The 22,701-nt window shown below is 37.8% G+C and overlaps 1 protein-coding gene across 1 annotated transcript in view; it reads right to left on the minus strand.

The window, feature by feature from the left end:
- LMBR1 (limb development membrane protein 1) overlaps positions 1–22,701 on the minus strand; it is a 76,949-nt gene that overhangs the window by 10,073 nt on the left and 44,175 nt on the right. Inside the window, exons 6-16 of the mRNA XM_037383207.1 lie at positions 19,436–19,562; positions 18,936–19,004; positions 16,492–16,556; positions 15,330–15,402; positions 8,843–8,923; positions 7,734–7,810; positions 7,431–7,508; positions 6,482–6,555; positions 6,157–6,247; positions 4,565–4,631; positions 217–378 (exon numbers count right to left, since the gene is read on the minus strand). Of these exons, the coding sequence (XP_037239104.1) occupies positions 217–378; positions 4,565–4,631; positions 6,157–6,247; positions 6,482–6,555; positions 7,431–7,508; positions 7,734–7,810; positions 8,843–8,923; positions 15,330–15,402; positions 16,492–16,556; positions 18,936–19,004; positions 19,436–19,562 (964 nt within the window). The remainder of the gene's footprint in view (positions 1–216; positions 379–4,564; positions 4,632–6,156; positions 6,248–6,481; positions 6,556–7,430; positions 7,509–7,733; positions 7,811–8,842; positions 8,924–15,329; positions 15,403–16,491; positions 16,557–18,935; positions 19,005–19,435; positions 19,563–22,701) is intronic.

Raw genomic sequence — 22,701 nt, forward strand, 5'->3', positions numbered from 1 at the left:
CGTAAGTACACAGACGTCGCATTAAGATCAATGTTGCACCTCAGCTCCTGACTCTTCAAAAAATAACACAAACCTATGCATTCTCACCCTAATTTAAAGAAACTTCCACCGAAACAAGAGTTTTCTGCGAGTTTCAACAGAACTTTAACAGTAGCACAGCACGGTATCAATGCTGGAAACGTTCAAGCACAAACAAAGTTTTCAGCACTGTCTTACCTAATGCCTTCAGGAGCTCTTCTCGCACAGCAGAAGTGAACTTTCTGACCAGACACAACGTTGTCATGATAGCAAAGAGCAAGTTATAAGATAATACAATATAGAAGTTTCCCAGCCAGTTAAACCTTCCAAAGTCTCCAAGCAGATCAAATCTGGTGATTCCTGTTAAAATCACATTTAAGATATACATCAAAATCTTGATTACATTTTTTACAAAACACAATAATTTCATTCTATTAGTTTTTACACATGGAAGCAAAACTCTTTCAGACAACACACTACAGAACATGTGGTTAAACACACAAGACAATGCTCTCAAGGTAATTTGCTACTTCACTGGCCGCTAAAACACACATATCAAAATGTTAGTTAAGTTTCCTAGTAAAATGTTTAAATAACGTAGAGCTGAACTACATTGTCTATTCCAGATAAGAATTCTGCTTTTATAATTTCAATAAATGTATCCAGGAAAAAAAAAAAAAATCAGTATTAGTATGAAAATTGCTTGAAATCTCAATTTCTACAAAATCCTTATCTAACCTAGTGAAGGATGAAAAGCACTGTGGGCTTGCTTACTAAAAAAAATACAGGCAACAAAAAGCCTTTCCACAAGAGCCACAGCATCTTAAACACTAAGCCTCTGTAACTGTTTTTTCAGACCTGCTGCTTTTAAACCAAAGTTTAAAGACATCTTTCCAGCTGCAGTTCTTTTCCTAGATCTACCCACCACTATAGCCACAGAGCATTTGCACAGGAGGAAAAGAGTTTGGCTGAAAGACAGTGCTGACAGGTCTTCTTCACACTGGAGCTCATAATACTGACGCTTGGGCTTTGTGCTGATCAAAGGCTAGTCAATCACTACAGCTAAGGGAGCAAAATTTTTCCAAAACGTGGAAGTGTCCACAAGCTGTAGGGTCCATCTGAGAGGGCAGAGGAGGAAGAACCACAGGTCGTTCCTTTGCCAGGTCTACATCAAGGACTGCACTGAGTAAAGGGCAGAATATTAAGATGACACCCAAACAGCAGTTGTCCAGGACCGATGAGTCATATTCCCCAAAAAATTTGGCACAGATGATGTCAAAGTGATGTGCGCTCTCACAGTTGAAAGCAATAGTGGGAAGGAAGGAAGTTTACCTTGCCCCAGAACTGAAATGGCAGCAGAAAACTAAGCAATCAGAAAACAACCCTGGCTCTAAAGTTCCTGGAAGCGAGTTTTCTATCAACCTTATTTTGAAAGAGTTTGGGGGCTTTTAAAAACTGTGACTTCAACAGTGACAATAAATTGAGAGAGAAAGAGAGAATTTAGGGTCAGTTACCATCCTTTCAAAGGGTAAACCTGGCACATGATTCTCATTGTACTTCGATACCCAAGACTCACAGCCAGCTATCACAACACTGAAAGATACACACGCCTCTTGTACTCAGCATCAGTCATTTAAATAAAAAACATGGGAATCAAATTTGGTATCCCAGGAAGACATGCCAAAATGAAGAAAATTAAAACAAGTGTCAAAGGATAAAGAAAACAAAAAAATCACTGAAGCTGATCAAAACAACAAGAGAAGCAGGGAGAAATACCAAAAAAGCAAAGGCGGCCTTAGCACAAAACCAAAAACTAGCTGACTGAATTAACCAGTAAACAGATGAAGGACAATAAACACAGAGATGCTTTCACACTTGAAGGCAAACAGTATCCTTAATATTTTTGAAGGAGTGTTTTATCAGACTGTAGAGCTACAGGAAAATTGGGAAGCAGGTTAAAATGTATAAGCTATAAGACCTTTAAAGGAAAAGAAACAAAACCAGGTAGAGCACTGGGTGAAGAGTTCTCTGGAAAAGAAATAATACTCCTTGACACAAAGAGGTTCAGAAGAATAGCCAGCAATAGAGCAGGCATTATAAGGACAAACAACAATGAAGCCTGACACTTCTGTTAGAGCAGGTGGGAAAAATATTGTCCACAAGTTACATTCATTTTCTTCTTATTAAAGAAAAAGCCACTGCTCATCAGAAAAGATCTGAGACAATATCATTTTGTAAATTTGTGGGAGAAAAGGGTCAAAAAGCTTTTGATGACTTTCTTACAGAAGTATCTACTCAGCCCACAGAGAAAAAAAATTCCCATGACTGCAATTTGAAAAACTATTCAGTAACCAAACAGAAAGCTACATCTCTAGTGAACACGTATCTCTCTCTCTCTCTCCAAGAAAGTTGGTGACAATTTACCAAACAAACTAAAAACCAACTATGTTTTTGACTGTACAAATAAGTTTCAAATCACTGTTTACTTAAATGATAAAACTTCTGTACATCAGAAAATTCAATTTTGTTTGCAATTCTTTTTTTCTGTATTCTCGACAATTAAGTGCCCCGTTCCCAGTTTGTTTCTCCGTGGTTAGCGATACCGAGTTAACTTATTTTAGTAAAAACTTTCCTGGAGTTCTAAAAGAATGACAATTAGACACATCCACCACCGACATATCTAATGAGAATGCTACAAAACGTATAAAAAAAAAAAATTCCCCTATTTCCATTTTTAAAACTTGAAAAAGGTCAGTACATGTATTAGGTAACTTTTGCTTTTTTACCTTTCCCATAAGAATAAAGTCTAGTCTTTTCTGTATAGTCTAGAAACTCACTTTTTTAATAAAGTGAAAGACTATGAATCTGCTTAACATATTTATTTCTTTTTTATCTATTCAGTGCCACAGGGCGGTAGCATGTAGTGCAACACACTGATATTTTTGCAAAGCACCACATGACTCACTGTACTCTAACACACTCTATTAATCCTGTTTGGACAGCTGTGACTGCATTTGTTAGCTGTGTGTTAATTGTTCCATCTTTTTTCTTCTTTTATTTATCTCTATGGCAAACTATTCAGGAATTTCATTTGTTAGTCTTTTTTTTTTAAGAGAGTTTTATCATTAATCTGATTCCTATGAGACAACAATGCACCCAGCATGTATACTTACTTCCACAGAATCCATTTATTACCAACTGTTAATCTCGTAGATCATTAACAATGATTTTTTTTTTTTTTAAACAAGTGATGAATGCAGTAACTTAGTGGACACAATACTAATGTTAAAAAATTTTCTAAACTAATTTTTCAACATAACATCTTGCTCTAAGTGCTAGAACTGGTTTGCTACTTAAATCTTTAGCATACTGGCTATATTTTAAAACTGCACTGCTTTAAATACTTGAATTATTCTTTTGCATTTTTGTGAAGTTTTACTGCAGACTTTAGAACATGAGATCTAGAAGGTGTATTTTAAGATTTAACCCTCCAAAATGCATTGGAGGGGGGCATGTTATAGGAATTATCTAGTAAATCTAATAAAAATCATCATCTGTAGATAGACACAGCATGAAAATATACAGTACCGGAAAGTATGAACTGCTCTTCATTTGACAGTATGCTGGTTGAAAGGAGAATCAGCCACAGAACTGCTGGGTACACGTTACTGGTCTGTGGGCCTGAGCTTAAACTCCTCAGCTCGTGTTTAAGACTAGTACAGCCCGAGGTGAAGATTTTTGTTTTGTTCCGTTTCATGTTCTCAATGAAACTCACATTAGCTGCAAGTATTCTGCACTACTTAAACATATAATAGCCTTGCAATCTAACTTCAAGAATTCAAGCTGATGATTACCTAATTAAACAAAGTGAAGATACAAAATATCTTCTCTTTCCAACTGGTTAAAACAGTTTTTCCACTTCAAATGCTACTGCCAGTTCTTAACAATAAAATCAGAACTGCTTCAGTTCTACTAGGCTGGGCTACGAATTTTTATACTTGAAAACTGAAGTAACAAAGAATGCAAGCAGATTATTTCAGGGAAAATGAGTGTAGCCTGGTATCATTTCTGATATAAATCTTAATTTATTAAGATTCATTAACTTTATAAAAAGACATTTGCACTCAGATTTTATACTGAAATCCCCAAACGTAGTTTTTCCACAAAAACTGAGCACTGTAATTTCGCAGTGAACATGAAACTGTTTTACACTACTGAACAAGCAGTCTCTGTATCTACTCTTCACACCATCTCCTGTTTTAAGTTTTAAATCTGACCTACCTTTTTAAATAATCTACTCTCTAGAAAATGCTTAGCATCTTTTTTTTAGCATGTATGTTCTGCAGTTCATGTACATAGAATGTATGTTCAATGGCTCATGTTGGGGCAAAAAAAGAAGACCACACATATATGCTCTTTTTATTGAAAGTGGTGGCAAATTAAATACATATTACGAAGGCTATAGCTACTGGCTGTTCTTTCTTCTTGTTTTTTAACCCAATTAAACATCCTTTATTACAATGTGTTATACTCCCATTTCACTTACCCAGTGTTCTTGACATCACTGGCAAAGCAGAGCTCAGCACCAAGATAGAGACACAGTTTCCAATGATCTGTTTGAAAATGACAAACAGCATTTAAATTATACAGAGGATTGCTGAAGGGCAAAAAACACAACCAAACCACACAAAACAACGGAAAACTAAAACCAGTAGTCAAGATGAAAAAGAATTCCTGGAAGTTACATTCTCCAAACTGAACCTAAAGAAACTTACAATAGCATAGTTAGTCTTGCTTACTTCTGTCACATTTCTCCATACAGCGTTTCACAAGATGAAGATGATCCAAGAGACGAGTTAAAAACAAAAGCAAATATGTAATCATCTGCTTGTAATCAGTGTTATGTACGCTTAGATTCAAAATAATTCAAAACTGCCATGTTGCAAAGCATCAACTGTTTACTTAGTTCCTGCAAACTTTTATAAAAAGAACCATTCCATAGGCTTAGAATAGATGACTGATACATCAGCTTAAGCTTTGTATGTAACTGCTTGCAGGATTAGCATTATTTAAAAAATTACAACAAAGAGCTTCCTTTCAGTTGAATGCCTGTTGACTACTTTAAATAGTACGAAAAAATTCACAGCTGTTCGATTTTACTCTAGTTTGTGAAGCCTTTATAAAGAGTAATTGAAACTTTCTCTCACAAGGGATCACTTTCTTCAGCTCTAATTCTATCAGAATCCAAAAGAAAAAAACACAAAAAACTTCTTCAAAGTAAGTAGACAGTTGTGCATTCACGATTTAATTCTACACTATTCCTGCAGTACTGTAAACAATCAATAGGAAACATTAAGGACATTCCAACTCCCTACTACTTATTTACTATAACCGTGTTGTGTGTTTACCTACTTTCTCACTTTCAACATTTTATGGTAAAAATGTCTTTATCCATTACCTTAAAAAACTAACCAAACCAACAAACAAACAAATCCCACAACACACAATGAAACACATTGAAAAAAATAATTAATTAAATTCAGCATCTGTTCCCTGGTTACCAATCACCTCCCCTTGTCAGCTGTGGGAATATTTTGCCAAAAACCTAAGCATGTTCCTCAGCCTTGGGTAACAGCACTCGTTATTCTGAAGCCAGTGCTAAATTGTAGAAAGTCAAATTAGCCTCAGACTGCAAAACCGTTGCTTGAATAGACCTCCTCAGTCTTAGTTTAATTATTCAAATTTGTATTACTTTGTCTGTATTACTTCTAGCAACCAAGTTCTTCAGATTTCAAACAAGCTCCCTGAAGTACAGTTAGCACAATCAAAGTTACTCATTAGCAATACGTTTCCTTTGAAAAAAGTTCTTTCACTAGCTTTTCTATAGCTAGTTAACAAGCTCTGCTACTCCCGGCTTTTTACAAGTGAATGGATGCCATCCAAACTAAACAGAGCACATCCTTTTTCCCACTCATTCAGCATTTTGAAAATCTTCCAGTTTGCATTTACGCAGCTTACAAACAAATACTGATCACTGCAAATGAGCCATTCAGGGCAATTACTAACTAAAAGAGTCAGTTTGTCTTGGGTGGCAAGAAAGACAGGAGGGGGCCATCACCAACACAGACTTTACCTTACCTTTGTCATAGTTGTGTCATCCTTCCTGGGAGTGAAATTTTCAAAAAACCGAAGACTGTAGAAGCCGACGACAGAGGATACCATAAGATAGCTGTGAGAATCAAGGAAAAAGGAACCTCCAAGGAATGCGAGTTTCACTCAGGTTCTCAGCAGTCTCCTAAAAGTCTTAAGAACCAAAGAAAAAAAAACAAAAACACTTCGAGTGCTTGAGAAGGACTGACCCATCTCTTTCTTCTCTGCAGGCAAGTGTCTTAGTAAATAACCAGTGTCCCAGAAAACTAGACAGAATACTTGTTAACAGACAGAATTCTTAAAGAAAGGATACAAAATCAGAATGATTTCAAGTGCTGCTCCCACAAAACCAAAGGTGGATAGAGAGGCATTTCCTATTCCAGGCCCCTACAAGGAGAAAAACACTTTGCATCATTTAGTAAGGTACACGCAACTGTTCATAAAGTTGATTTCTACCAGGACTAAAAAACCTAACATCTTACATGAAATACAGCCTTTTCTCAATTCAGTATTTAAGGGGCATTCTGATTTTCTAACATGCAGGTCTCCCACCCTATGCAACTACATCAGCTAGCTTTCAAACTGGAGTGAAGTGTATTCCTACTCACATTTTATGTATGCTGCATCTACCCACCATGCTGCATTTTATACATGCTCCACTCATTACTTTGGAAACTAAAATGTCTCAGAAGATGACACTTCCAGTTGTTCGCAATACTACAGACAGAGCGGACATCATCACTAAAAACCTTTTACAGCTCTGCAAGCTCATATACAGCTACATGCAGGGGAAAGCATTGCCAAGTTAACAAAAACACGCCCTCATGGTTAAAGACACTGCTACTCAATGTGCTGTTCTTTCTTGAACTACTTTTATAATAAAAGAAAAAAAATGTCATGTTTTCTAAGAGGAACACAAACCGAGACAGGCTTTTCATATTGGCTTTTAACATATTTTCTTAAATTGAAGATTTCTAGTCCATACAAAAGTAGGAGACATGAGTAAAATGCAAACTCCAGATTACTGATTTACTGAATCACTATATCTTAAAAAAAGATTCTGGACTAGTTTTATTAAGAACTCGCTGTAACAGGACATGTAACAAATGTTTATGTGTGCACAGGACTGAAACCTAGAAGCAAAGTCAAGGCTGAGGCACATTAGTTTCAATGTTATTAAAGCAGAAGTTCTCACTTGCGATTTTGTAAGGGCTCCAAAGCTTTACTGAAGTTATAAAATTCATAAGAGATGTTTACTTTACCCCTGATCCCTTTGGCATTGCAGTCTCATCAACCAATAGGTAAAGAATGTTGAGAGCAACTAAGAGGACTGAGATGGACTATAAAAAAGTAGAAACAGTTGCGTTATTTACAAGTATCCCACATTTTTTAAATTTGTATGTTTATCCCCACCAGATTTCATAATGTTAAGTTTTTTTAAAACGGTCAAGAAAAGAATATCAAATTTGTTGCTTAAACACACCATTCAAAAATGTTAAAATTATTCCCCCAAGTGACTGAAAAATTCCTTATAATTTTTCTTGGAAGGGGGGCAAAATTCTTACCGTCTCAATCAGTAGCAATATCATAACAGCTGGATACACTAAATTCCTTTCCCAAGCAGAAGCTTTTTTCTTCCGTTCTGTTCAGAAGAGAAAAACAGAAGCTTAATACCGTAAATCACCTTAGAATAAAACGAGTCATTTAGCTATCTGTGTAAGTTCTTGTTATAGCTATAGGTAACAAAAGTTATCCTAACAAAATCTTATCCTGAACCAACACCAACTGGTTCACAAAAACATCCACCCTAAAGAGCTGTACAAAGCAACGCCAAAAATATGAAGTCTCTTCAGAGAAAGGCTGGGGAGATAGAGAAGCAGATCCTTCTTTCTTGTTTACAGGCTTGTTTCACCAGAACTTTTTTTTTCCTCTGGCATACAGCAGTTCTGAAAAGTTTTAAATATAATTACTTTTAAAATATGCTGTTCGGATGTCTATTTTAATGTGTCCTAAAGGGACTGAACAGAATTTCAAATATTTAAACAGTATTTTCCTTTTAAAACATAAAGCAAGAAAGACACGACTAACTCACCAGACTTCACTAGTACGTCTAAAAAGAACACCCCAAAACTTTTTGTTACCAGTCTTAGTTTTGCACCTAACATGTTGATACATGCAAAAATCCCTCAAGCCTTTGAGTAAGTAAGCTGACTCCTGCTGAGTGGTTACCATTACCAGAAGTATTACTTTTTAGTTATAAAAGAACAAACCTGCTGAGAATTATCTTACTGTTCTTAAACACAATTTGACTTTTACAGAAATAATTCAAAAACAGAGAGGAAAGTAATGTCTTAGATCATCCCAAATAATCATATCATCATATACGAAAAGACCGTGCTGTTGAGCTCCATGCAAGGAAGTCAAGAGCATTACAATTTCTCTTCAATTATGTTAAAAATAAGATCTACATTAGACTCCTTACTTAAATTTGTTAGAGGGACACAATGACTCCATGTAATGTATCTGGAGAAACTCACAATTTAGGAGTACTGGAAATGGACACATCTGTTTAAGAACAAAGTGGAATCCATCGACTGCTACGAGCTAAACACAGTGTCTTATGTGCATTTATTAAACTGCAATCCACATGAAGCAGTAGAAAGAAGTTTATTACCTAGATTCGTTTTCTTGCTTTTCACTTTTTCAAGCTCCCGTTCCAACTCTACCATCTGGCATTCCACCGTGGAAGATGTACCTTTTAAAAGAAGACGACAGTGTTTTCTTTTGAGTGAGACTAACTATAGCACTGTAAGACACACCACGACGATTCAGATTTAGGAAGCATCACATTAACACGCGTGGCTTTAAACTGCAGATGTTTGAGACTCTTCAACCACTTTTCAAAAAACAGAGTCTCAGACAAGGACCTTCCAATTCTGTCTAACCGGAAGAGTCCAACACATCCGAGGTTTCGCAGCGTGACCTGCTGGGACCGCTGCCTACGCTGCCGACCAGCTGCTGCAAGAACCGAGAGAACAGCTACTGCTGAACTGTCACACAGGTCCAAAACCCAGTTACCGTGTGGCAGCCTGACACAGATGCCTCAGTCTTGTACCTCTATACAATTCATATATCAAGATGTAACAAATTCTCTGGATGCCCTTCAAGGGCATTATTATTTAGCAACTTAAAGACAAGTGGTCCTTTGCCTCCAAACTAAGCAAGCTGATAGCCAGATCTCCAGTTGCAGCTTTCCCCAATCCTTTTTACCCAGCAAACTCAGTTTCCATACTGCTGACCTGCTTGTTGACACCTCTTCTGCTCATGTAAAGTTTGCCTGATTTGGTCAGTCTCTCTGTGTCTCTGACAACCATAATCCCACCTTCCTCACAACCACCCCTGAAACCATATTCTTTCATTTTCCTTTATACAGGTTACAGCATGTGTGTGTCACTGTTGTGCAATTCCTCAAATTCTCTCCTCTACACCAGCTGAAAACCGACAACCACGATCTTAGTTCCTCTCTCTCTTGCTAAATCTCTGCCTAAAGTCGCTCAGCAACCCTTCCTCTTACCCCTACACAGGCTCTAGGAAATCCAGCCCATTTTCCCTCTCCATCCTTTTTCTCTTCCACCTCCCGCTCTCTCGCAACCTCCCACCTTTCCCAGTGCAAGCACACTGTGGTTTCTTCCCTTGATTCCAGTTCCTCTATAAACACTGCACAGTGTTCAATGATACAGCTCTGAAATGCTGACTGGAGAGCTGCTATCTCAGTTATCATCTCATCATTTCTACTTTAGCTTTTACTCTTTGCTATCACAAACGGGAACTACTCTTCCCGGATTAAGTTAGAGAAACTCTCCACTCATCTTTGCCTCACTCTCATCCCTTTTATTTCTGAGTAATCTCACTTGAAAATAAATCAAGAGGGCTCATTTTCCCTGTCTATTCCAGGCCAACCTCACTCTGCAAAAACACGCCATGGTAGCGCCAAGGTCTTAATAAACCCTAAGTCCCCTCTGTCACCTTCTTTCTTTCTTTACACTGGCACCCTTCGCCTGCTGGTCGTTCCCTACCCTCGGCCTCACCTCTGGATGCAGGCTAACCTCTAACAGCACCACACTCCAGGGACCTTTTTTAAACACTCCCTAATAAATTTCTATGAGACTAATAGCCTTGTCCGGGCTTTTATCCCGTATCGTGATCATTTGCCTACAAAAACTAAGTAGCACTTAGGTTACTGGCACACTGACGCTACTTTATAGCCCAGTCTCATCATTCCCTTATTTTCTGTTGTCTGTTCATCCACCCAGCAATCTCAGCACAAGATAAGAAGGTATATTTCTAAGCCCATCCAGTCCGCGCATTCTCCATATTCCAGCACAGTGATGTCCTATCTGAAAGCCAAGAAATACACACGTATTTCTGGGATCGCATTTTTTTTTTTTAACTTTTACTCTTTTTATTTCAGAGTATTAATACTGATATTTTTTTTCTATGCGAATTACCGGTGAGACATCCAACTGTTGAAAAAATTAATTTTGAATATTTAATTGCATGCTTCTTCCAGACACATTTTTGCATGTAACACACAGTCTTTGTGCTATGCCTAAACATTTACCTCTGTTATCAGCGACATGATGTGTATGTGGTACAAATACATAAATATCTCAAATCCCAGGACTAAACCAGTAAGACCTACAAATGCTGTTTTGTAATAACCGTTCACTTGAAGTACCTGCAATATGAGTATCAGCTTAATATCTCAGTGTTTTTTAAATAAGTAATCATAATACACAGGTTTTGAGAAAAAGTCATTTTGAAAAAAAAGCATATCTAATTATCATTATAAAAATAAGCTTTTGCACTGATGCATTCCCTCTGAAAAAAAGTCTAAAACATCTGTTTTATGGAATGACTAATTACTATGAGTTGAGAAAAAGGATAGCTATAGAGATCAGTGAAAAAGTCTCAAGAACTTTACTGGAAGCGGTTGAAAAAGAAAGAAAATTCAAGTTAACATATGACATTTTCTTCTTCTCCTCCATAATTTGGTGGGTGTCAGTCTCTTCTCCCAGGTAACTGGCAACAGGACAAGAGGAAACAGGCTCAAGTTCTGCCAGGGGAGTTTCAGATTGGATATTAGGGAAAATTTCTTCACTGAAGGGTTGTCGAGCATGGGAACAGGCTGCCCAGGGGAGTGGTGGAATCACCATCCCTGAAGGTGTTTAAAAAACACATAGAGGGGGTGCTTGGGGACCTGGTTTAGTGATGGACTTGGCAGTCCTGGGTTCACGGTTGGATGCTATGATCTCAAAGGTCTTTTCCAACCTAAATGATTCTGTGATAATTGATTTAAGGGTCTCTAGGAAAAGCTTTATTTAAGATATATGTTGTTTCCCCGCCCAGTATAAAAATCCAGAGCTCAAAACACTGATATTCATTCACAGGAGTCTTTCCAACAAAGTCAACGTGATCACATTAGGTCTCTAAGAGACACTTCAGTAGAAATTCTGAATCACATTTAAGTGCTATTGTAGTTCCTCCTTAAAAATATTAGCAAACAACAGGTCGCTACACAAAAAGATATTTTATGAGAGGGGAAGGCAGCGTTTCAGATCAGTCAAAAGAGTATTTGAAAAGGATGCAGCTAAATTCTTAAAAGCTCTATAACATTAGCTTTATTTCAAACACGCACAAAGTTCAATGTCAGCGCTGTCTAGCCAATAAATCAAATCGGTAGACGAGACTAGTTTGGACTAGCAATGAAAAGTTAGAAGGGATTCTCCAAGAAAGCCACAAAGCAGCTCATTTAAGGTCAATTTAACGGTATTATTCTGTTTTTCTTCCAGCCCCAACATAAGACTTCAGTACCTCAAAGGAAATTGTAAGAGTATCTATTTGCATTCCCCCTAGGTGATTGGCAGTTCAACACCAATTAGTTCAAAATTACACTGTTACTAGCGTGCAATAAAAACAACACCTTTCATCTTTCTTACATAGGTAAGGATACCTTCAGAGCCAATAACTTTGATCAAGTAAGTATTTTTGATCCTACCCCACCCGTCTCTTTGGATTCAGGAAAACTAATAGCTGAAGGCAACTTTTTTCTTTTAATATAAAAAAGTCCCAGCTTTATTCTTTAACTGTAGGAGTGATGTGGGTACTGAAATATAATACACTGGAAACAAACATTTTCCCAAAGCCCAGTATCTCTTCAATAGATAAAAATACTAGGGTAGATAACAGGATCAAACTTTCCCCTCCCCCCTCCTCTGATTTTCAGTTATACACTGTAGACCATCTGAGAAGGAAGAGAATTAGTTTCCACCAAAAAGATACGCAGTTTCACAGGTAGATTTGTTTTCACATATGAAGAGCTTTACAGAATACTCTCATCAATTGCATCACCACCACAACAGTTACATCTATAGGAATCAAAAACAGCATCAGCTCACACAGCTAAATGTTCTTCCTCCTCTGAAAGCTGAAGCTTTACACAACCTATTCAGTGGAAACAGTGATTCATGTTACCCCCTTCCCACATCCAGACACTGTCTCAGAAAACATTAATTAGAACATGGCAAAGCAATGCTAAGAGTGTGATAATAATTGTTCTAAAAAAAAACCAAAAAACAAACAAAAAAAAACCCACAGCCAAACAGCAAACAAAACACCAAAACCAAAAATGTCAGCATTGACAATCACTAAGTATTGCTTAAGCCTATGGTTTGGTTCTCTTCAGTTTTAATAAAAATTCAACTCTTTGGTTATATATTTAAATGGAGTATATACATCAGAACACTTTTCTGCAAAACTGTCCAGCAGGGTTGCTGGAGCACATGCATTTCCTCTACCACAACCGTGGAAGAGATGCAACAGCCATGGCCCAGGGAGCGTGCAGCCCAATACACCTGCTCGGATACAGCAACAAAAATCCTTACCCAATCTCTGTGTTAAGTCACAGACTATGGCCTCTGACATCACAGCACTACATTTATTGATGTGATTAGCACCACACCTCCATTTGTAAACATTTTTTAAGAAGGCAATGAGCATGATAAGCATGAGTCTTCATAGTTCTGGCAAAAATGCTATCTATTTTTCTGCCATAATTCATATTTATTAGGAAGACTTCTGGCAGAGAATATAAAGCTCTGTATGCTTGCCACAAAAGTGAGAACAATACTTAATTAATTACTCACAAAAATCTTGCAGAGTACCTTCTTGAGCATAGAACATACTGCCTGCCACCTACATGCTACATCCAAGTTTAGATTTACTTTACAGCTTGTCCATTAATTTCCTCTGTACACCAAACTGTGGGTTTTCGAGCATTCCTTCAGCTGGTGGTTCCATACCATTCCCTCACCACGTGAAACAGAAGAATTCCGTTCCCTCTCCTGTCAAAGGACATTTAAGCCCCACGTCTTTCACCTCTTAAGAGTAGGCTGGTGAGAGCTCTGTGGAACATGGGTGGGTTGCAGTTCCACGTTACGTTGCATACTAACCGATTCACTGAAAGAGAATCCATTCTTTTGGCTAGCGGTAAGGGGAGCTACCTGCACACATCCTAAATCCAGATCCAATTAATTAGTAGATGCCTACAAACAGGCTAAGTCCATCTCACGAGGGATATTGCTGAACTGCAATATAAACAACTGTCACATAGACTTCTATGCAGAAAAACAGCAGACACTCGGCACCTAAACAATCACATTCTCTACTTAAATAGTGGAAACTACTCTGAACTACGTCTAATAGATACCTGAATAACACTGGGTCATTCTTCTGTATCGCTTTTCCTTGTGCATAAGCACAATCACCATGACAACATAAAATATTCAGCAACAAATATTTTACAGTTGCTAGCTAACATCAAACACACAGAACAATTATAATTACCCCATCACAGCTTCAAAGACATCCACTGCATGCACCTTTTTGCTTGTCTGTGTAAAAGCATATATATATATATATATATATATATATATATATATATATGCATGCATGTCAGTATAAAAACCTAAGCTTCCAAAACAGCAAAGGTGAACGTCACTTTTAAACTGAAACCATGGCTGATTTTAGCACAAAGTTGTCATTACTCCTTCACAAATTTTAAATGCTGGAAATAAAGAGAACCACAATGATCTACTGTTATCAAAGATATTTTCCCTGACCAAGCAACTTTGAAAGGGGACTTACTGAGACTTGAAAGAAGGAGAGATTGAGACGTATGACAGAAGACTGAAGACCAAGAGAGAAAGGCAGAAAATTTAAAAAATTAAGGCTAAAGTCAGTCATAAGACAACACAACAATGGATGTGTCATGACATTAATATTCTTTGGGTTTCCAACCTGAAGCAATTGTATAAATAGTGGATGGATGGCTTCTCCAAAGCAATTCAGAAGAGAATTTCTGCAACATGATTTCCAGGTTTATAGAATCGATACATTTTCTGTAATTGGTGCCTGCCATGCTGCAACACTCATTCTCTTAGAAGCCAAACCTTCATACTGCTTTTGAAACTCTTCAGAACAGAAATACCTTATCAAGAAGTGCAAAAATTTAATACTAAATACAAGATGTCTAAAACATTTGTACAATTATTCATTTTGATTGTTCATTAACAGATTTCAAATTATTAAATCTACCAAATAGCTCCTAGAATATAAAGGACTGCTCCAATGTTTAATGAATTATTACCTAAGATTCTAAATATAATGAACTGAAACAGAAAAAAATCCTCTGAATAAAAAACCCCATTATGCAGGAAGTTGAGCCTCTTGCTAATCTAAGTTCATTGTTCTTCAGACAAGGTTAAAATACAGTCATTTACCAATCCAAACTATTTTGCAGTAAGGGTGGTGGGTCTGGTCAACTACTCAATTTGCTTTCTTAGGCTCAGAATATTCACATATTAGAGCTGATGAACATGCTAAAAACAAAACCAAAGCAAACCACACACACACGCGCGAGCCAATCTTGAACACCACAGTGAGCAACGAAATGTTAGCTTGTAATGCTTGTTACACACACCCCAAGACGTTGAAATTTTCTATTTTGAGAGAAGAGGCTATGTAACAGTGAGATCAATAATCCTGACCAGAACCACTCTATTCTCAATACAGTATTTGAAGCACTATCAGAACAACCATACCATTAAGCCGCCTCTGAATCGCTTCCTCCTCTAAAGTGATGATATACATCTGCTCATCTAGGTCTTCGAGGATCTGTATTTGGAAACAGAAACATGAACTCACTGTGTATCAAAGTAATTTGTTTTTCCAACTGCACTAATCTAGTCAGGTTCATTTAGTTTTAGTAACCTATGTCTTAAATATGTAGTCTACAACTTTACAATGCTGATACAAATATACTCCACAAAAGGTTATTCCATTCCGCTACGGATTATTTACTGTAAGCAAACTTTCTGTAAAGTTTTCATTTCAGGTTAAAGCTCTTATATTCAGTTTCAATCTAAAGAGACTTACAGAACAGGGGAAGAGGCAGTACGCTGGACCTATATTCAAATCATATCAACCTATCGACATCCACACTCAATTTTATTTAAACAAAAATAACTGCAGATTTTGAAAAAGTATATTAAAAAGTGACTGCTGAAACCAAATAAATTTAAGCCTGTTTACCTTACTATTAGCTGTTTTGAGTTTAAAGCTTACAGATAGCAAAACAGTGTATATTTTCTTTGTATTTGCAGGGTTGAACTGACAAATGAGAAGGAGCGCACCCAAATTTTAGCAAACGCAAACTAAGAAACATGACATCGAAGTCACCAGAGCACTTGTACACAGTACAAGCTTTTCCCTTCCCTCACAGCATTCAGTCCAAGAACAGCAGAGTATCTACGTGTAAGAAGTTCTTACAGATGCCAACTACCTACATTTCACCCATCTAAGTGTACCCCCAGGTACCCTTCTGGCAGTCCAGCCTTGGTGTGGTCTTGTATCCTTTGCTCCTGACCTCAGAACAAGCCTGCGCTTTTCAGTCATTTGCAAAACAGACATAATAGGCAATGCTGACAAATATTAATATTACTAACAGTTTTGCAAATCGGAAAATCAGAGGAAGTCCATACTATTTTAAAAACCCAAAGATTTTTCTGTGGAAAAAACGGCTTTTGTACTCTATGAGAAATTTAAACAAGTACACAAATATTGACTATAGAAACCCTAATAAACTGAATAGAGAATTAAGTAGAAGTGCAGAATTAAGTAGAAGTGTAGGCATTCCAGAAAAAAGTTCCCTAATGGCATTCTGCCCTCTGACAGCACATGAGGACAGATCTGTGTAACACTTACTGTTGGCTTCACCAGCAACTGACCCATTACTGTAAACATCCGTGAAAGTCCCACGGGCGTGCATACTGCAGAGGAAGAAAGATTATACAAAACAGTGATTTGTAAGTCAAAGACCAATTTTTATTTGGATATTCAAAGTGCTATTCCACATATAACCAAGCACAGTGTTGAAAAGAACTGAAAAAGCTTTAAAACTCCAATATGAACTTTAAAACATGTTGTTATCATCTGAATTTTGAACGAGACAAGCATCTCTCCCCCTCCAAGAGCATAACTGATTTTTTTGTCAACAAGGATCATCACATAATCAGATCTCTTAAACTTGCTCAGGTAATTATTTATTCAAAGCATGTGGCACCAGAGGCTATGCCTGCACTAGTGAATTCAGCAGTGCCAGGAAACATTCCTGGGCAGTAAGACTTGACTGCCTGCACCAGTAAATTGCTAGAACTATCCCTGGCATGATTTGCCCTGGGCCAGTTTGCACTTTCCCAAACCATTCTCAGGCGCAGTTCTGGATTTCACGCACTCCAGGCACCATTACCGTGAGGCAATACATGCGCAGCCACCGTCTGCAAACTGCAATATCGCGGATGGAATGACACTAGTTGGCCACAGTGCTGGAGAACACCTCAGACACATTTCACAGGCACAGGTATAGCTGTAAGGTCAAGCGATCATGAAGCTGCTTTGCTCTAAGTTATACTGCAACTTCAGTTAACAGCAGGCTCGGCTACCAGATCTTAGGCTACTTTTCTATGAAATACCAATGGGCCCTTTTTGATCATAGCCTGTGAGAGTTATCAGGTATGGTACATACCTGCTTGTTGGGAGAAAGGCTCAAACCACGATAATAGAAGATTATTAGTAAAACTCAACAATTTAGGGAGAATAGCCTTCAAATACTGAAGTGTGTAGGAGATGGAAGGAACGTGTAACAGCACCGATGAGTATATACATTTATAGTTCCCATTATAGTAAAATGGTGTTGCCAAAAAAAGAAGCACACAAGATTTTATAGTGAGGATTACATTTATTTTATTAACCAGTGTTTCACACTACTATGTATTACAGGGAAAATACAAGAGTATTCAAAAGGCTAACTTCGGCTAGTCTCCCTCTGCTACAGGAGAAGCCTGCAGGAAAAGGAGAACAGGGAAAGGAAGCGGTACTCCAAATCACCGCTGCAGTTAGCCTTACTCGTACACTGCTCCAGCAGTTAAGCCAGCTGAAGATCTACTGAAGCTCTACCCCAGCACCTACCCCTTTCCCACCGCTGCACAGTGCCTTTGGAGGGCCTTACATAATTTCAGTGATGTCCTTGTGTAAGTTACAATTAACTCTTCCCAAAAATGGCCTTTAATCCCAATTAATGTATGGTTTACAACAGCCCCAGAACACACAGTGTTTTCAGCTCTGCTGAAACAAATTGTGAGACAGATGTAAGAAGTTCGTTAGCCAACTTCTCCATTAAAACATTCAGCAGCTATTGTGAATCTCACCCTTCAACAGCCTACATAAGACATGCAGAATCATCTTTTTCACTCCCCCTTCCTTGAATTAAACTGGACTTGAATCTCCACATACAGAGAACCTAAGGGGACTCTCTGATGTCCCTGTGAGCAACGCCTTTCACAGACAGATCTGCTTAGTTTTACGGACATTTCAAACTATCATTCCCCATCCTTTCTCCACAGCGACAGCCCTGTGTCAGCTGTAAACCTACAAAGCCTGGAGAACAGGTGAAACCATGATAACCTAGAAAGGGAGATGTTCTGTTCCCCTCTCGGCAATTTTCTAGAAAATATTCAGGGAGGAGCTGAAATTGCAAGTGGGATCTGTAGCCTTCCATCATCTTCCTTATTCCCCTAAACACGGATGACTGAACTCTGGCTAGGAGCAGCTGCTATAAGGTTAGGGTTTGCACTGCATTTGTTTCATATGCAATCATATAACTGGCCTCCAGACTGGCCAGATACCAGTTTTGTGATTAAGAAAGCTAATTGCATGGTGTTCCAACTTCTACCTGCATATGAACGTCTTCAATTAAAAAAGGAAGAAGCGCAGTTTACTGAATATAGAACAAACTAAATATTCAGAATACCTTTCTCTCCATATCACCAACCTCCTGCACACATTTCATTTAATAATTATGTTTTCTGTTGCAGAATGGACTCCCTATTTCTTAAAAACCTGCTTTAAAAAGTTAAAAGTTGGAATTATTTTGAGTAATGCGTGAAGTTCCTCAAAACCTGAAAATGTAAGGTAACATTTGTTCAAACTTCAGAACCCAAACCTAACAAATTTACATCTAAATTCAAACGTAATAATAATACAAAATTCAGTTAACATTCACAATCTTAATTTTCACAATTAAAAAGCCTCTTAATTTTTTTTTTAACAGAAAATCATTCATCTTTTGGAATAATCACAAAAATACTTACACAGAAGTAGTAAGCATCCCATCAGTGATATACAGGAATATAAATATGGGAGGTAGAATTCCCAGAGGTCTGTAACGAAAATATTGTGCACAGCCTTAGCTTATTACAAATAGGCTACTTAGGTCACAAACACAACTGAATTAACTTTTCTTAGGTGTTCAGGATTAAACAACTGTATTTCCAAGAATAAATTAAGAATTACTCAGTTAATAATCATGCAACAAAACCCCCAAGTACTTCAGCCTGAAAAATATCTTCAGCTTTTACTTCCATTCCACTTAAGTCACTTGTTTTTAGAACACATCATGTCCACATGGGCACAGAATTCTCAGCATGGTAAAAACGGATTTAACAGGAAAAAATGGTAATGACTAAATTAATACAGCTTCTTCACAACCTGTGCAATACTCACAGAGCATTTACTAGAAATGCACTTAGTTCAAAACATCCATTTCCATAATTAAAATGAAACCAGTGTGGTGTTTTGTTGAATTCCATACCATACAAAGACTCCATACTGGCAGCATCATTGTCTATGAGTGCTGAAGCCACCCATACGATTCCAAGGATAAGCAGTGCAAGAAGAATAAGCATTACAAGGGTTTCCAAAATGCGTGCTCTGATGCCCTGTGGGCAGAAGAGAGGAGAGGGAGGAAAAAACACAGCCAAAAAACTTTAAATCAGATACTTTCAAACCTACAAATAAACAGCAGTTCCTTCTTTCTACACACATACTCACATTTTATCATGCAGACAAAAGCATAACAGTTGCACATTTTAAAGGCAGTGCATAAAAAAGGAAGTACTTATGGCTTTATAGTGCCCAGATGGCGTTTTTCCCCTTAAAACCATAGAAAACTGTTTTAAATTGCATATGCCTTACAGTTCTCATTAATCTCATTATTACATAAAGTATTCTTTATACCGTATGATTTTGCTCAAGCATTTTTAAAAGATGGATTACTTTTCTAATACTTTCAGCAAAGAAAGTGGATTAGCAAATTTTTATCTATGATTCCAATCAAGGGAATGGAAAGCCAATTATGGCAAATAGCCAAATGGCCCAGCAAGCATTAAACCCTGCGCAGGTACAATGCACCAATTTAGTTAAAATACATTCTTCAACTGCAACTGCTCCTGCACCATTCCTCTCAGTCTTCAGAGCCCTCAAGCGTGCTGTCGGAGTACTGCTCGCTCTTGGCCTACCCATGCGCTGCTGCTGCTGCTGCTGCTGCATCCCTTACCTCCCCTCTCTGCATGCTCCGCGCTGAGCAAAGCATGTACTTCTCGCTTACAACACACACAAATCACAGGTCTACAAGGTTGTATGTCACAGCATTAGCTCGAGTCTAAAAATGTAGCAATGCTCTAGTAGTTGAACGTTAGACTTGCAAGTGTAAATATACCAAATAACACACAAAATCATGGGTTTTTTCCCTACTGGTGTTTTTACCACTAATTTTACTAAGTTCAAGCCACACAGTTACTGGGACAGTTTCTTCAGACATCCATGCATTAAGGGACCATCAGATTGCTGTTCATATAATTTTATTTTTCTTCATTTGCCAGTATACATCTCCACAAGCAAACGCAATCTCTTCTTTCTCACAGGCTAACCCCCAGCTTGGGCATATTCCACTGAAAAGTCTACTTTATAGTTAAATGCAGAAAGTTTGTTCTACTTTATAGTTTGGCTACTTTTCTCAACTCTTCCCTCACTGCTTAACACAAGAGGATATTCTTTCCATGATCGACATTCACCCGGAAAATCATGCTCCCTACATAACCGCTGCATCCCACCATGAAAGAGGACCTCAAGCATCCTAACAAGGAGCACTGATCCCTTCTAGCACACCAACTGCGCCACGCCATCAGTCCTCTGCAGAACAGCTAAAGTAGCAAGAAGGAAAAACAGACAAAAAGAGACCTTCACAAAATCCCCCTAAAGGCTTAAATGGGCAGATTAAGTCCAATTCCACAGAGGATCTTAAACATCAAATTTCAAATTAAAGGTAGCATGGACAGGATATGGATTTACTCCTAGAATGTATTTTGTGTATAATACAAGTCGCTTTAAGGTTGTTAAAAGTTAAATAACGTGTTATTTGTTTAGTACTCAGAAACCAGCTTTCAGTCTTCCATGATTTATTTTGAACGTGAGCATCTAAGCCAAATATACATATTTGAAGATTAAATAGCCATAAGTTTCATATGAAAGTTTTGAGCTTTAGCTGTAAATTACCAGGAAACAAACAGATTACGCTCTAAGTACTGAGCATTGGTTCAGAGCCTTCACTTAACAACAGAAGGAAGTCACAGGATTAGAAGAAAACCTAAAATATTCAAGGATGCATGCACAGAGATCTGCTTCAAGTTCTCCAGAAACCTTGAAGACTCCCCTCCTCTCCTAGGCAAGGAAAATATAAAGCTACCTTCCGGGTTTCAGAAAGTCTTAGCCACAGAAAGTGGATTCCTTACTTCCCTACTATGAGACACACGCACAAATCTCAGCCTCTCTGACTTCAAGTTTCACAGCAACAGATTCTTCTGGACAAACCCGGAAAATATTTCATTTTACACGGTAACTCAAACAACAAGTCCTCCTCCCTTGGATGGAGTAGCGATACTGTCAAAACAGATAAGTACACACTGTGATGGAGATAGTCAACTGTAAATAACATTTTTTCATTTTTACTGCAAGTGTCTCTGAAGACAGGTAAGATTAGGACAATGCAAATAATACTTACTTCCAAAAAAAGGGAAATGACCACAGTAAGTACTCCAAAGTAACCACCGCTTTTGTCCAAAAGCTCCATTGGCACAAACTCTAGAAAAAAATCAGTCAGCTGCCTAATGAGCTTTCCCATTTTTTTTTGTTTCCATGCTAGTTTGAATAATATTTGATTCTCAAAAAAAAAAAAAATCTATCAATCTCCTTTGGCTCCCACTAATTACACCTATCTCCACACCTCTGTGATACATCAACAATACTGCAGTCTCATGTACATGCTGAAAAGCAGGACTGACACTTCACTCCAAGGGCAGAACATTTTTTATATTACACAGTACAGACTATCAGATTCATACACTGACAATCATTTAAAAATAGTAAAATAGTAGTATTTTTAAGAACTTCAGTGAAGTGACTAGATAGAAACATTCTGTCACAGGCACTAATGAGTAGCTTTTAACAGTCCAGGATTAAAAAAAAAAAAAAAAAAAAAAAAGAATTAAGATGCTTAAAGCATATAGGTAAATACTTAATCTCAATTAGGCACCCATAAAACTCTGCCCTATTAAAACATTAATGTTCCAGGCACATTAGTTCATACTTACATACATTAGTGTACCTATCAAATAGCTTCTATTTGTAAGGAATGAAAGGTACAGAATTTACCCACCATGCGCACACAGAGAAAACCTCTGGAGAATCACAGAATGGCTGTGGCTGGCAGGAACCTCTGGAGATCCAGCCTGCGCAAGCAGGGCCACCTACAGCTGCTGACCAAGGACCACACTCAGGTGGCTCTTACATCTCCAAGGACAGAGACACCACAGCCTGCCTGGACAGCCTGTGCTAGCACCCAGGGCACCCTCACAGTATTTCAAAATAAAAAAAAAAAAAAAAAAAAAAACCAAACCAAAAACACACCCAACACACATGGTAGTGAAAACTGAGCCCTAAACACCTTTATTACTTCTTATTTTTGCTGGAGGTAGTTTTGTTTGTTACAAATTCAAAGCTTGACCATTACCATTAGGAACA

This window comes from Falco rusticolus, chromosome 4 (assembly GCF_015220075.1).
Source record: "Falco rusticolus isolate bFalRus1 chromosome 4, bFalRus1.pri, whole genome shotgun sequence".
Classification (NCBI taxonomy): Eukaryota; Metazoa; Chordata; class Aves; order Falconiformes; family Falconidae; genus Falco; species Falco rusticolus.